The sequence below is a fragment of the Durio zibethinus genome, chromosome 18 (assembly GCF_047325235.1).
Source record: "Durio zibethinus cultivar Kanyao isolate XHJ-2024 chromosome 18, ASM4732523v1, whole genome shotgun sequence".
NCBI classification, from domain to species: domain Eukaryota; kingdom Viridiplantae; phylum Streptophyta; class Magnoliopsida; order Malvales; family Malvaceae; genus Durio; species Durio zibethinus.
The window spans coordinates 11,241,689-11,257,640 of record NC_143179.1 but is presented as its reverse complement, the minus strand read 5'-3'; the positions used below and the strand labels follow the sequence as shown (position 1 = coordinate 11,257,640).

At 33.1% G+C, this 15,952-nt stretch overlaps 2 protein-coding genes and 2 pseudogenes across 5 annotated transcripts; 2 read left to right on the top strand and 2 right to left on the bottom strand.

Moving 5' to 3' along the window:
• Window positions 1-868: 868 nt before the first annotated feature.
• LOC111299563 (protein kinase PVPK-1) lies at window positions 869-4,921 on the top strand. Of its 4 annotated transcripts, XM_089747518.1 has the most exons (4): window positions 932-1,423; window positions 1,955-2,348; window positions 2,433-3,126; window positions 3,862-4,921. In XM_089747518.1, exons 2-4 carry the CDS (start codon window positions 1,979-1,981, stop codon window positions 4,733-4,735), a joined length of 1,938 nt encoding a protein of 645 aa, XP_089603644.1. In that variant the 5' UTR covers window positions 932-1,423; window positions 1,955-1,978; the 3' UTR covers window positions 4,736-4,921. The 4 variants fall into 4 exon arrangements, with proteins under 4 accessions (XP_089603643.1, XP_089603644.1, XP_022750542.2 ...); XM_089747517.1 differs by having other exon boundaries at window positions 869-997; window positions 1,955-3,126; XM_022894807.2 differs by having other exon boundaries at window positions 977-1,423; window positions 1,955-3,126.
• A 608-nt stretch (window positions 4,922-5,529) lies between these two features.
• LOC149513716 (uncharacterized) lies at window positions 5,530-6,852 on the bottom strand (annotated as a pseudogene).
• Window positions 6,853-7,784: 932 nt separating this feature from the next.
• Window positions 7,785-9,727, top strand: LOC111300935 (uncharacterized). Its single transcript, XM_089748096.1, has 2 exons — window positions 7,785-9,500; window positions 9,629-9,727. The coding sequence occupies exons 1-2, from the start codon at window positions 7,785-7,787 to the stop codon at window positions 9,725-9,727; spliced, it is 1,815 nt and encodes a 604-aa protein (XP_089604222.1).
• Window positions 9,728-10,797: 1,070 nt separating this feature from the next.
• LOC111300509 (alkane hydroxylase MAH1 pseudogene) lies at window positions 10,798-13,387 on the bottom strand (annotated as a pseudogene).
• Window positions 13,388-15,952: the final 2,565 nt, after the last annotated feature.

Below are 15,952 nucleotides of genomic sequence, written 5' to 3'. Positions count from 1 at the left end.
ATAATCATTTAAGTTCCTAATATTTTATTATAATTAAGTATTAAATCTTTTATTTTGAATGAGTTTAACTTTAAATATTTATTTTCATCTAATTGAACTTTTAAACATTTATTTTCACTCAATTAAACTCTCAATTGAATGATTGTACATAAACAATTAAACAATTTTTCTTTACAAGTGGTTTAATTGGTGAAAATAAATATTTGAGAATTTAATTGATTATAAAAATACAATAGAAGTTTGAATGATCATTGAATTTTAATTTAAGGATTTTTTTATCCTTTTGTCAAAAATATATTTAATCTTTTGATTTCAAGTTAAAATCTATTAAATATGGGTTTCATTAAATTATATATTCATTTGTTATTTATTTATTTTTTTTTAATTCTTAATTTATCCTTAAACTCCTTACCTTTTTACATTTTTAACTGAAAAAAATATTACATGCTTAAACTCTTTCGAATCTACAATATTTAAATATCAATTTTGATGATTTAATTTATTTTTATTAATTTCATTTTCTTAATATATATAAACAATTATTTGATTATAACTCTAATTTTTACTAATACATATCATTTTGTAAAAAAATATGATAACCACTTTTTATCCATTATCAATATACTTAAGCTCGTAAGAATTTAAAATTTTGGTAAATTTATTGGAATAATGGATAAAACTATAGTAACTCAAATATAATTTTTTATATAACTTATTGTTTATTAAACATTAATGGAGTTTCTTTATTGGACTAAATTAAAATTTTAAAGGATATAGCTGTGTTATTAATTTCGAAGTAAAAAAATTAAAAATAATAAATAGAAAAAGAAGTCCCCCATTTAAAGGCTTTTTATGTATTGACATGACAATACTACTTGAATGGTTAATGGCAAAAGTTGATGGTGGGAGGGAGCTTATCAGAAAGTGGGGTGGCCCAAATTCACAAAAACAAGCAAAGAAAGTGAGGAACCAAAGCAAAGCAAAAGCAAAGAAATGAGTGAGAAATAAATAAAGGAAGAAGCATTATTTATTTATTTTTGTTGAGATTTGAGAGGAAACAATCCAAAGACAAAGGCGGCTTTAAGCTTAGTTTTGCTTTGCTTGTCAAGTTAGCTTTGGTTTTTCCTCTTAATCTTCTTTCATAAAACGACAAATATAAACAGAACATAAACATTTTTTTTTTCATTATTATTATTATTATCATCATTGTTTTCTTTCCTTTTCTTTTCCTTTTCTTGTTTGGATCGGATCTGGAAGAGCTTAGGAGAAGAGAAACACAAAAACAAGGAAAAACCTCCCAAAGAAAAAGCTGTGTCACTTTTCTCTTCAAAAAAACAGCTTTTTTTTTTTTTCCTTTAGTGTGTTTTTCATTTCATGAAAGATTTCACCTTGCCTTGCATTGTTTTCTCTGTTCTATGATCAGGTAACTTGTTTTTGCCCTATTTAAAGTTTTTATCTTTGATGCGTTCTTTTCTTTAGCTTTCTTTTTTTTTGGTCAAGTTTGGGTTTTTTAAGCTTGTTTTTATTGTTCACGCATTTTCTTAGTAATCAAAGTTTGCATTTTAGCTCTCAAAAAGAAAGAAAAAAGTTTGCATTTTTGGGTTCTTGAGAAACTTGAAAGTTATATGTTCTCTTTTTCTGGCTTTGCCTATGCTTCCAAGGGTTGGAATTTTGCATTCATTTGATTGATATCTTGGTATCTCTGCAATCTTTGGTGTTTTCTTTAATTGTAAAATTTTTTGGTTATTATATTTTGCTTGAATTTAAAGACTTTGGTGTTGAAATTTCATTTCTTGGTTTCAACAGCTTAGGATTTGAGTATTTGTATTTTGTAACAGTTGATTTTGTGTTTTGGGACATTTAAGTTGGAAGATTCTATAATTAATGGCTTCATCATAGAGTTATCATCTAGAGGAAAGGGGTTTACTTTGCTAAATTGGATTTGGTTTGGCAGTGGTAGGTGTTGTTGAATTGTTCAATGGAATCACTTGTTATTTCTTCATCAAAGAGTCAAAATCCTGGTTCTGCTATAGGCAACAATAACCCTCCTTCAACATCTGGGACGCCTAGGCCTTCTCGGCCTCCATCTCCCAAACAATCTAGAAATGAAAGGCCTTCTTCTACTACCCATGTAACTACTCTTAATCACGGTGTCAGAATTGTTCGACATCCAAATGGTTCTATAGGCTATCAAAAGCATTCATACAAAACAGCCTATGACAACTTGCAGCTTGAAGAATTGCCTAATATGGCAAAACACTATCAGGATTCGAGTAAGGGCAAATCTGAATTGGTGGGAAAGAATGAGGTTCTTATTTCTAGCCAGACGAAGATGTTGCCAGTGCAAGGTAAACCTTCCTTCAAACATCTCATTGATGATCATAAGAGTTCGAATTCAAGTGGTTCATTGGAATCTGAAAAAATTGTACCAGGTTCATGTAAAGGAGGTGTTGTGCAGTTGAACAACCATATTGTATCCGAATCAGAGCCAAACTTTTGTCCAAGTCCTTCAAATAGTATGTGCACTGGCACGCATTATACCGAAGCCAAACAAAGTTTCACCAATACAGAATTTAGTGAATGTGCAAGTAGTGTTGACAAGTCTGGTGAGAGTGGTGAAGTGAGTAATTCCTGCGATTTAGTTGAGAGTAGGAAGACAAGCATCTATAGAGGGAGCACTGGTAGTGATGTTAGTGATGAGAGCAGCTCTAGTGGTCTAAGCAGTGCCATCTACAAGCCCCACAAAGCAAATGATATAAGATGGGAAGCAATTCAAGTTGTCAGATCTCGTAAGGGAGACTTGGACTTTAAGCACTTTAGGGTGCTGAGGAGACTGGGATGTGGGGATATAGGCAGTGTTTATCTGTCGGAATTGACTGGAACTAAAACTTATTTTGCCATGAAGGTTATGGATAAAGCTCTTTTGGCAAGTCGTAAGAAGCTTCTCAGAGTCCAGACAGAGAGAGAGATTCTCCAATCTCTTGATCATCCCTTCCTACCAACCTTGTATACACACTTTGAGACAGAGAAGCTTTCTTGCTTGGTGATGGAGTTCTGCCCTGGCGGAGACTTGCACGCTCTCAGACAAAGACAACCTGGAAAGTACTTTTCAGAACAGGCTGCCAGGTTAGCTATTGGTCTCCTTCTCCTTGTCCATTACTCTTTATGCTCATGTCTGCATTATTGCATTTTTATTTTAACTGCTGGAAGTATTTAAGATTTTTTTTGAAAACCCATGGATCCATTTCCCTATAGGGCTCAATTGCCCCATTAGATGTACAATGTAATGCTGCTAGGAAACTCGTGTTACAATTTCATTGGTATTCTGGTTCACTTCTCTATAAAGAACCATAATAAAAATAAGAAACCTCCTTTGTTACCTGAAAATTGGAATAACTTGTATCAAGTTTCTCATATCCAAATCCATGACATTATCATCTCTATTGGGCAGCAAGCATGGAATCCTGAGGCTGAGATGTAATCCTCTATCTAAAAACACCTTTTGTCTGTTCTTTTAGTTTTTTAGGCAACATGAACTTTATATTGATCATTAAACCTTTATATCCCTCCTTTTTTTTTTTTTTATAATTTTAAATATAGTTTACTTTTGTCGACAATGTTTTCTCTGTGTTGGTTTGTGGATTCCCAATTGTTATCTTGTTCATTCAGGTTTCTTCAACATATCAGATGTTTAAGGAAGTATTCATATTCTTACCCCTCTTCTCTAGTTTGCAGATTGAAATAAGTTGTGTTCTTCTGCATATCAGATGATATTGTGGTCTGATATGGACAGATTGCAGAAAACAAAGTATAGCCAAGTAATTGCTACTAACCATTGTCATCTTTTCTGTTGCTCTGTAGATTTTACGTGGCAGAAGTTCTCCTTGCTTTGGAGTATCTGCACATGCTTGGGATCATTTACAGAGACCTTAAGCCGGAGAATGTTTTGGTGAGAGAAGATGGACACATAATGCTTTCAGATTTTGACCTCTCTCTTAGATGCGCTGTCTCTCCTACTCTGGTCAAATCTTCAAACCCAACTCTGGGATCAAAAAATTCAGCATACTGTGCTCAGCCTGCATGCATTGAGCCAACTTGTGTAATGCAGCCAGATTGTATCCAACCTGCATGTTTTGGACCACGTTTCTTTTCAAGCAAGCCCAAGAAAGAAAAGAAGAGCAAAGCAAAGAATGAAACGAATCATCAAGTAAGTCCTCTTCCTGAGCTCATTGCTGAACCTACCAATGCTCGATCAATGTCCTTTGTGGGCACTCATGAGTACTTGGCACCTGAGATCATTAAAGGTGAAGGCCACGGAAGTGCCGTAGATTGGTGGACATTTGGGATCTTTCTGTATGAACTTTTGTTTGGTAAAACCCCATTCAAGGGTGCAGGGAACCGGGCAACTCTCTTTAATGTGGTTGGCCAGCCATTGAGATTTCCAGAGTATCCAAATGTGAGCTTTGCTGCTAGGGACTTGGTCAGAGGTTTACTAGTAAAAGAACCACAGCATCGGCTTGCTTATAGGCGTGGTGCTACTGAAGTTAAACAGCATCCATTCTTTCAGAGTGTGAATTGGGCACTCATTCGTTGCGCAAATCCACCCGAAGTGCCAAAGCTAGCCATGATGGACTTTTCTGCCAGAACCGACATGGCAAAAGTACCTGTCGATGACAAGGTTCCAGGTGTAGATGTGAAACCTTCAGGTAATTATTTAGAGATTGATTTCTTTTAATTCTGTGATTATTTTTCTCTCTTAAAAACAATGTTTCCACCATCACCTCAGTCAAATCGTTAGTTCCTTGTGTAGCACATGATGTAACTTCTCTTTGAACTTGAAGCCTGATAAACAGCACCGCGAAATACAAATGAATAGAAATGAGGAATGAAGTTGCCGCTCTTATCTTTTTTTTATTCAAAACGTTTCTTGCATATTTAGCAGTTTACTTCTATACCTTATGTTTTACCAACAACGGTATGAAACAGGTAACGAAAGATGTTTCATCATGATTTGAACATGCTTAAAGATTAAACTGTTTTTCCTCTTCGCAAAATTACCAAGATCACTCTAAATCATGGTATATCTGTATACAAATTTGGTTAATGAAAGATAAGAAAGGCTTGTGTCATGGAATGCTTTCAATTCTTTATTGTATGGAAGAAACTTGGTGAAGTTGCTTTGGACTACAGTTTGAAACAAAAATATTTGTGCAAAATTTGCAGCCCAAATTGTAATGATAATGCCCCCACCAACTCAACCGTGGCAAATTTTTTCAGAGTAAGAGCATGCATCAGCAGATAGAGTACCTATTGAATATTTTTATTAAATTTGATAATCAATATTCAATTATGAATATTCATAAATTTCCAAGATTATATTTTATCTATTCACATGGTAGAGCAAAAGCAATAAATTTTGATATACCAATTCTATCCATGTGAGAAACAAGAATTTTCTTGTGAAGTTGCAAATTCATAACCTGTGGCTTGAATTAATTGCCATTGGAATCACTGATGCTAAACAAGCAGGTCATTAAAAGAAAAGACTTCTGAGAATTAGCAAGCAGCACCCAATAGGCCAATACCAATATTATTTACTGAAATTTCAATAGCCCTGAGTAAGCCTATAATCTTTAAGGCTGAAGTGTATCGTCCTAAAGGAAAAATCAATTTTTGTTATGTGCTATTATCTCTTGTACCAACCTCAGTGTTGTTCCTGTAACTTTCTCTCCATATGCATCGATAGCCTGCATAATCGCTCCATAAGCTCATGTTTGGATTGTTTACTCTCGAAATCCCTCTGAAGAAGTAACAGTTCTCGAGCCATACTCTTAGCTCTCCAGGTTCCATCAACACTGAGTTGAAGCAGACCAGGCTCCATCAATATCTATCCTCTGTATTTATCTCTACAGCTCTGGCATGTACGAAGGAGGATTCCCACTGCATGCACTTTGCATTGAGGAGAACCTTCTTCAACTGCCTCTACTAAAATCCTAATTGCTCCAGCAGTACTGACTTTTTCCTGAATTGAATTCTCCGAGGACGAAATAATATTTTTTTAGTAAAGCCATTGCCTTCTCTGTTAGCTCTGATGATTTTTTGGAACAATGGATGAGTTGAAGCAAGCTATATGTTAATATTACACCAGAAGAGGCAATTGATGGAACTATCTGATAGCAAGTTGAGAGATTATGGAGTGTAGCTATGGCATCTATCCTTGCTTGCACGGTAAAGCAACTAACATTGTTGGCATCATCATTTACCAGGTTTAGGATTTCTGCGAGGAGTTGTTTAGTTCCTGAAGAAACAGGATCAACATTGCCAAGATTGCAAGTTCAATCAGTTCCTCACTTTGACATTGAAGAAGGTTTAACAATTCTGGTTTAACCGCAGATTTTACAATCCTGATTTTGTTTCTGCTCAAAGAACAATACAGAATTAGCTACAGAAATTTCTTTGGATTCTGCATATGGAAGAAGAGAAGTAATGAACATTTGAGAGAAGCAAGCAAGAGACCAAACCTTTCACTGGCAAGGCTAACAGGGAAGCTTCAATGGCTTCATAATCTTGTGACTGAAGCATTGAAATCAATGGTGAAATAATCCCTTTTTGGCCAATCTATGCCTTTGCTTGCTGCTGCTTAGTTTACTGAGTTCAGTTGCAGCTTGAATCTACATTTCTCTATTGCCATTGTAAAGATTTTCCAACACCAAATCCTCCATGGAAAGAGAAATGAACAAAAAATGGTTATTAATTTTTCTCTCCTCTATGCTTACTCTCAAAAGTTCTCTACACCAAGGCAACTGAAGAAAAACTAATAGTATTGATTTTCGCTGCTTGAAGAAGTGATGATAGGCTTTTGTGGGTATCCATTGTTTCAATTTGAAGCAAGCTGGCTATTCTCTTTGGTCACTTTTTTTTTTTTTTTAAAGTCTGATTTGGAAAAAGAAATACAAAATATCCAAACACAAGAAACTATTCCTATGCATGATTATGAATCTTTAACTTTCCTTTTATAAAAGCAAACACCTTTAGCTTTCTTCTTCTTCTTCCTTTATTATTATTATTTTTTTTTAAATTTAGAAAAAGGAAATCAGTTGCTTTTTAAGCAATTAATCATACACCAATCACTTAATCAAATGGTCAGATGCAGCACCATCAGATTTTTTTTTTCTTTTATGGTAGGCTAGATATATTGCATAAGGAAAATAAGGATAGCTTAAAAAATATACTATATATTTTGGGTCCTAACCTCTTCTCCAATTTTGTGAAATTATAAATTTTTCTCTAAATTTGATTTTTTTCAAATTTGCTCTAATTTGATTTATTAATTAAATTTCAATTAATTTTCCTTCCTGGCCAAAAAAAAAAGAGCAATCTTAGTTGTTGAATGATGCCCAAATTTGGATAGGATTTGAAACGGTGTGATAGAATTCTTTCTCACTAACCATTCAAATTAAACATGAATCTCGGATATTTGCTTTTCTTAATTCTCTTTCTTTAACCATACCCTAATCTTAACATTAAAAAATGGATAAAAATATTACAAAATTATGTCAAAAACAATTAATCAAACTCCCAAAAATCCTCCAAAACTTAAACACAAAAAGCATGGCAAACACCAATCATCAGAACCAGATGATGATCCAGAATCAAAGAAATATGATGATGAAAACCCTAATTCAACACCAAGAAAAAGAAGGAAAACCCCGAGAAGAAAAAGATACCAACAATCAACTTTTTCATCCAATGATCCTTCCGTTCGCGTGGCAATGTACGTCGCCATGGCCCATGCAGGCCTTGTTTTAACCCTAACTCTCCTCTTTGGCCTCGCCAAGCTCCTTCAAAACTACTGGCGTCCCATCCAATGGGCAATTCTTTGTTCCATGCCCCTACGTGAGCTTCAAACCCTAATTGTTTCCTTCTGGTCACACCCTCTTAGCCTTGGCCTTTTCGAAACCCTAATCGCCATTCCCATCGCCATCCTACGTGCCACCACCGCCTCCCTCCTCGACTCGCACGCCGCCTTCCTCCGCCTTCTCAGCTGCCGCTCCTCCTCATCTCCTCCTCCACCACCACCATCCGGTCGTGGTTGTCACAAGACACGTGTTGGTTTCTCCAAGCTTATGCAATGGCTTGTCACTTTTGGCCTTTTTGTTATTGTTTATGAGAGAATAGGGTTTTTCTCTATCCCCGCTGTTACAGTTCCTTGCTTTATAGCCTATATAACTGGTTTTGGAGTTGGAATTAAGCCTGGCATTGCATCAACTCTCTCAAGAATTTCATCGGCTCGAAAAAACAGGAAAAATTTTCATAACAATAGAAGCCTATCAAATTTTTGCAAGTTAGATCAATATATAACTTCAATGTTGTTTAATAGATTGAATACAATGGTTGGGATTGGACTTATTTTGTTTATGATTGTAGGGTCTATATTAGGATTTATTTTCTTCTCCTATAAAATTGCAATTGAAGGGAAAGAAGCAGTTATTTCTTTGAAGATTCATTTGGAAGAGAATAATTATGGTAAGATAATTGGGATTAACAAATGGATGGATGAGAATCAAATCCCTGAATTGATTGATAGCTATATGTCAAAATTTTATGAAACTTTGTCACAAAATGTTGATTCTTGGGCTGTTCATTACAATCTGACAGAGGTTGTTGATGGTTTTAAGCAGTATTTTGTGCAAAACTCGGTACTTTCAAGCCTTCCTGATGAAAAAGTCTACTTCAGAAGGCCTTTGTATGAGACCCTTTATAGCATGCAATCGAAGGTAAGAAATAGAGAATGGAAAGTGATTTATAGTGACATCAATGGTGCGTGCAGGAAATTCATGTCCTTGATAGGTAATGAGGATTTGTTGGAGAAGATTAAAGCATTTCTGCTTCAGAGTTTGGATGTCTCGAAAAGGGTACTTTTTAGCTGTTCAATGGTGTTAGCTAGTGGTGTAAATCTATTGTTCTTTGTGGCCATACTGATTGTTTCTGGAGCAGCTGGATTGGTGAATTTTATATTTGAATTGATGGTGTTTTTGTGGCTTTTGTATTATCTGATCACTTCAGATTCCGGCGGAGTTATGGATCATGTTTTAGGGATGTTACCTGTTTCAAGATCCACCAGGAATAGATGTGCCCAAGTTCTTGATCATGCTGTTAGCAGTGTATTGCTAGCTACTGCCAAGCTCACATTGTTCCAGGGTTGTTTCACATACCTTTTATTCAGATTCTACCGGATCCATTTTCTTTACATGTCTACATTTCTAGCTCTTTTGAGCGCTCTTTTACCTATAACTCCAGCTTGGATTTCATCGATACCGGCGGCAGTCGAGCTAGCCATGGAATCAAGATACCTTGAAGCTATTCTACTGACAGCAGTTCATCTGATACTATTGGATTATGGAACCATGGCTATCCGAGATGAGATTCCAGGACATAATGCTTACTTGACAGGTCTTAGCATATTTGGTGGCATTGCATTTTTCCCCTCTATATTGGAAGTAATACCTCTTTCTTCATATGCTGTGTTTCAATAATCTATCGTGATTTCTGGGGTCTTTATAAATATTTTTATCATCTTTTCACCATCTTTATGAACCATAATTTGGTGGTTGTATGTCAATTACAGGGAGCAATTATGGGTCCTCTAGTGATGACAGTGATCATTGCTCTGAAGAATCTTTATGTCGAATTTGTTCTTGCTTTTGCTGCTGAAAACAGTCACTAACCAAACTTGTGGGCGAGAGGTTTGACAATTGATTTGTATTCAGTCCGTAATCTTTGCAAGACTGTATATATTTAATCTCTATAAACGAACCCTTTATCTGGTTTGTAAACACATACAAGTTTTCAATTTTCCATTGAATGAATTTGCCAATTTACCCTTCGTTTCTTGTACATGTAAATACTTTGTTCATCTAGCCTTGATATTAAAAGCATTTTTGAACCCAAGGTTTAGTTCAATTTGTTCATGCAATCTCTTTTAAAAACCGGCATCCAGTAGATCTGGAGTTTAAGTCCTAGCAACTGCAATCCATTCCCCTATCCCTAGGCTATAGTCTCCTTTATAAAAAAAAAAATTGGCATTTCTAGCAGAGATAATTAGCAAATGAGATCAACTAGCTTGTCAAGTGATTTTCCGATCTCATTTCTTTGTCAGATTTCAAAGAACACACCAGGTTCTGAATTGCTACTTATATTCGGCTACATTCCTATAAAAAGGGAGAAAAATGAATATGGTTTTAACCTTCATTTATGAATGCTTGAATAACGATCCCCTGTTTTCTTCAGTAATATTTGGCTTAGATCACATTGGATTATTCAATTCTATATTTGCGTTTGTTTCCTAGCTTGGATTTTCTTCTCACAAGCGACGCAATTAATGTAAACCAGATAATGTCCAAAAACTTTGCTAACAATGAAAAGGGTTCGGAGTTCAGGGAAATTTTTGAGCTTTTCGAAGAAGGAATAGTCACTTTAGACTCGGATTGAAGGAAAATGCAAAGAAAGATAATGCAGGCAGGCATTGTTGAGAAACAACAAGTTTCTCACTGTTGAATTTCCAGCTATTCCTACCAAATAGGTCTTTGCTGATACATATGAGGCTCTGCCGTACAGGCATTTCCTGCCCGGAAAATTGTGGAAGCTACAAAATTGGCTTCAAATTGGGGAGAAAACGTTGATTGAAGGCAAAAAGATCATTGATGAATTTGTTTACAATTGAATCTCATCAAGGAGAGAAAAATTCAGGAGAAACAAGGCAGAGGTGAAGGAAGAAGAAGAAGAAGAAGAATTTGATTAATTGACATCTCTCCCGGTTGAAGACCAAGGAGAATGAGGAGGCTTTGAGCAATCAGACAAGTTGGTCAGAGACACTGCTGTCAATTTCATGTTGGCAGGGATTGACATTACTGTAAGTGGTGGTCCTTCCTAACAAATTAAGTAATTGCAAATGAGCAAATATACCAGTGTAAATAAAATATTAAATTTTTAGTTTCAATAATTATAATTTAAATCTTGACAGAAATAAAAAACCCCAACAAATTTTGAATTTAAATTTCAAATTAAACAGCTCCACCTATAAAATATGGTGTGCCATTTCCATGTATCAAGAGTATGATAGAAATTGCTTGTAGATACTAAAACCAAGTGAGAATATATTTTTCAGAAATCTGTTGGAAGTCAAACTAAATAGATCATCATCTTTAATGGCCTTTTGCACAAGATATAGAATTGCTCAGCTCCTTTGTACCAAATACGATTTCTTAGCTAGGATTCATGGCGCTAGGAAAATGATCAAGTACTTGGTTAAAAAAAAAAATGAAAAATATCAAGTATTTACTCTCAAAATATTTTTGTAAACTCTTTCCATAATAAGTATATATTAAATCAGCTTTTAAAATTGATTTCATATTGTTGAGAATAACAGATCTATGCCTTATTTTTATTTGTTTACAATTCAAAACTTTCAAAATGAAATCTTAAAGTACTATTAAGTGTTGATCGGATGTCCTTTGCAAAACTTAGTCCAAAAGATAATTAAAAGATTAGTAAACATGATTCTCAAATATATGTATTACATTCATAAATCAAAACACCAAGAAAACAACAAGTGATATATGATAAAGTTACTTATATCATAATCACCATTAATAATCAAACTATATATGCTTATTCTAGTTCAATATTACTAACTCATAGAACTTGAGCTTAACTCAATTTATTTATGGAGTTCTTTAAGATGTGGCATCTAGCATGTCTAATCTTCAAGTAATTGCAACCCCTTATCTATACACACACACGCGCGCGCGCGCACACACACACACACATATATATATATCAGTCAAGCACTCCTTTTCTTGATCCTAACCTTTAAACCATTCCTCATCTGAAGTACTACGGCATTGCTAGGGGAAAGAGGATGGCCTTGCACCACCTCAATTTGATAATTCCTAATAATAGAGATAGCAACCAACTTCATCTGAATGAAGCTTATGTTCTTACCTATACAACTTCTTGGCCCTGCGCTAAATGCTATGAATTTGTGAGATGGAACATGTACAATATCTCCTTTCTCTGAAATCCACCTCTCTGGTTTGAATTCCAAATAGTCTTCACCCCATATTTCTTTCATTCTCCCCATTGAGTAGGAATTTATCAAGATCCTTGTGTTCTGATGAATCTGGTGACCGCTTGGAAGGATGTCAGGTCGAATGGCAGTTTTGTGATTGAAGGGGACTGGTGGATAAAGTCTTAATGTTTCAGATAAAGCTGCATCAAGGTAAATGAATTTATTCAGCTCTTCCCCACTGAAAAAAATCATCGAATTGCTCATCTTATCATTGCTTGTTGGATTAGAATTTGCTCTTATCTCTTGTAGAATCTTGTTTTCTACGGATGGGTTCATTCCAAGAAGCCAGAAAAACCAAGACAAGCTTGAACTTATTGTGTCTTTCCCTGCTGCCATGACATTTATTGCAACGTCTCTTAGAAACTTGTCAGATTTCCAATCAGCACCACTCATTTCCCCTTCTTCTTCGACCATAAAAGCTGTAACGAAGTCAAATTGATCTTCCTTCAAATGTAGTTTGCATCTTAATTCTTCTTTCTTTGATGCAATGCACTGGTATACAAATTCATCAATGGCTTTCAAAGCTGTGCTCATCTTTTTCTCCTCCCCAATTTGAAGCCATCTTTGCAACTTCCAAAGGTTTACAGGCATATAATGCCTGTATAACAAACCTTCCTCCGCTTGACTAAAAGCAGATTTACTTGGAACTTCAGGTAGTTCAATTGAAAGAGAATTTGGATCAAAGCCTACAGCTAAAATGCAAGCAGTGTCATAGCTGAACCGTTGCGGTATATCTTGAAAATCCACCTCAGTGCCAAGTTCCATGAAAAACTCGAGGACTTTGACTAGACTTATCTCTAGTTTTTGACGCAAGATTTTGTGTAAAAACAACACAAATTTGTTGTTTTTCATCACCAACAACATTAGCTTCCGTTGGCTTTTCCATGAATGAGAGTTTGAGTTGAATATTCCTTCACCCAAACAATCGAAAAATATATCTTTGAACTCAGACCCCTTAACGTAGTTATCAAAGTTTTTGCACAAGATGTGGTTGACATTGTTATGATCAGCAGTGATAACGAAGTCCAAGGTTGGAAACCAAGGTCCCTTCACCTCGAAAGTGCCCCCACTTTGTTTGATAATGTCGACGCTGAACTCCAAAACCCTGCTTGCATTGGAAAGAATCCCTGGTAACATTCCAACAATAGGCCAATTTGTGATTGGTGGGGAGTTTCTGTTTTGAAAGCGATGCAAAAGAAAAAGAGGAAAGAAAATTGCAATAAGTAGAAGTATCATTAGGTACTCGAATTCTGCCATTGGGATTGAGATAGGAACTTCTTTTCTCTTTTGAGCTTGTGCTTAGATTTTGTTTTTTAGGCTCTTTTTATAGAGTCTGGTTTGGTTGACAAGTGTCGTAATTAGAAAAATATCACATAATAATATAAAACACATATAGATATTTATGATATATAATATCAACAATTAGTTAAAAAAGTTGCACGTGTTATACACAAGAATATACAAGTCAACAGACCGAAAAGATAGTTCAATTTAATGTCATTGTACTTTTAATACCAAACTTTTGGATAGATAAGAAATAAATATCATTAAAAATTGATATGATAATTTATGTGTTCAGATATAACATTGTATTTTTAATAGCACATTTTTAGGTAGATAAAAAATAAATATCATGAAAAATTAGATAGGATAATTTATGTGTTTAGATATGACACTATGCTTTTAATACCACATTTTTAGTTAGATAAGAAATAAATATGATGAAGAATTTTATATTATAATTTATGCATATATGCTTATTTATTTTGTGTTTAACATAAATAAAATATAAAAATTATCATATCATAATTCGTTTTAATATATCAAACATATATATATTTTTATTTTTATCAAACTCATATATTATTTTTTTTCTTTTTTGAACTTATGATTTTTTTTTTCTTTTTTAGGTTTTTTCTATAGAGCCTATTTGGTTGATAAGTGTCATAATTACAAAAAATATCACATAAGAATAGTTTTAAGTGGAAAGATAGCTAAGCATTGTTATAACGTATAAATCCATAAACTTATAATTAGATATAGACTTTTAGGAGTCACCATCAATTTTTTTTGTACATGTGTGATTGGTTACCTAGATCAATCTAGATTCTTAAAAATGTCATAAGCTTGACTAAAGATTCTTAAAAGAATATGTTCTAATATGCATTTCAGAATAGGGTTCAGAAATTCAATTATGTATGAGAAATGTTATAATACCCTCACATGTTCATCTTAAAATGGTATAATTTAATTCTAAATTATCCTAACAATCAGATGGTCTTTTATTAAAATTTAAAGTTTAAATATTAGAAATAACTTATAAGATTTCTTCATTAATCTAGCAAGCTTCTTAAAAATACTTTATCAGCTTAAAAGGATTCAAAAATCTTATTTATTTTTTTGAAGAGGCTTTATCGTCAGAAAAACTTCATCATTTACTTTTTTTGTTAAATTTTCTTTTATTAAAAATATATCTAATTTTTTCACCATTAGGATCTAATTAGAAATATTTTTTCACTTAAAAATGTCTTAGTTAATCATCCATTTATAATTACTAAGAATTTTATCATCAAGATTTATTTTTTATTTTATAAATTTTATTTCTAAATATTTCAAGATTTGTGTCTATTTAGAAATACCTTATAAGGTTCATTTCTAATTTCTCTACCATTTGGGTTAAATTTAAAACCTAAGCTCTTATTATTTGTCATTTGTTTCTTAATCCTTAGAAAAAAATAGTGTAACAATTATTTTTAAAATTTTCTCTAAATTCTTCCACCATTTGAGTTGAATTTAAAAAAAATCTTTCATCAAGAAATCTCATAGAAAATTCATCATTTGTGATTTTACTTGAGATTTTATCATTGGATAATTATCAAAATTTTCATAAAATTTTTTAAATTATTGTTTTTATTTTTATATTTTTATTAAAATTTTATCTAAATTTTCACCACTATAGTTAATAATATCGACGCTAAACTCCAAAACCCTGGTTGCATTGGAGAGAATCCCTGGTGAGTTTCTGTTTTGAAAGCGATGCAAAAGAAAAATAGGAAAGAAAATTGCAATAAGTAGAAGTATTATTATGGACTCAAATTCTGCCATTAGAATTGAGATTGGAACTTCTTTTCTGTTTTGAGCTTATGCTTTGCTTCTTTTTATGGGCTTTTTTTATAGACTTGGTTTGGTTGACAAGTGTCAGTAACTGCAAAAATATCATGTAATAATCCTATACACAAAAATAATAATACAAAACACAGATAGATATTTATGATATATAACGAGCTTTGGTGCTTGCAAATTGCAATAAAAATATAGCGTTAAATTAATATATTGGTAGTTGAAGTTGTACTACTACAAATTGCATTGTTTTTATTATAAGGAAAGAGCATGATCGGATAAGAAATAGCATGAATTTAAATTTGATAATTTATATATTTATGTTATATAAAATATTAATAATTAATACATTTATATAATATTTTATATAAAAACTATATGCGAAATAAAAATATATTTTTTATTTTATTAAATATAATTTTTATTAAAATTTAAAATTATATTACATTGATATCTTTTATTTATATATTTTATATCATATTTTCAATTATTAAATTAATATATTATACTATTATTTTTTTGTCTGAAATTTTTCGATGTCCGATAATCTCTTTGAATCCTGATTAATCTGAAATCAAATCTCATAAAAAAAACAAACTCTTTTAAATCTAATTTTTTATTCACAAGACTCGAAATTAAAATTTTACTTTAAAAAATTAAAATTTTTATGATCTAATTAATATATGTTGATATTATATTATT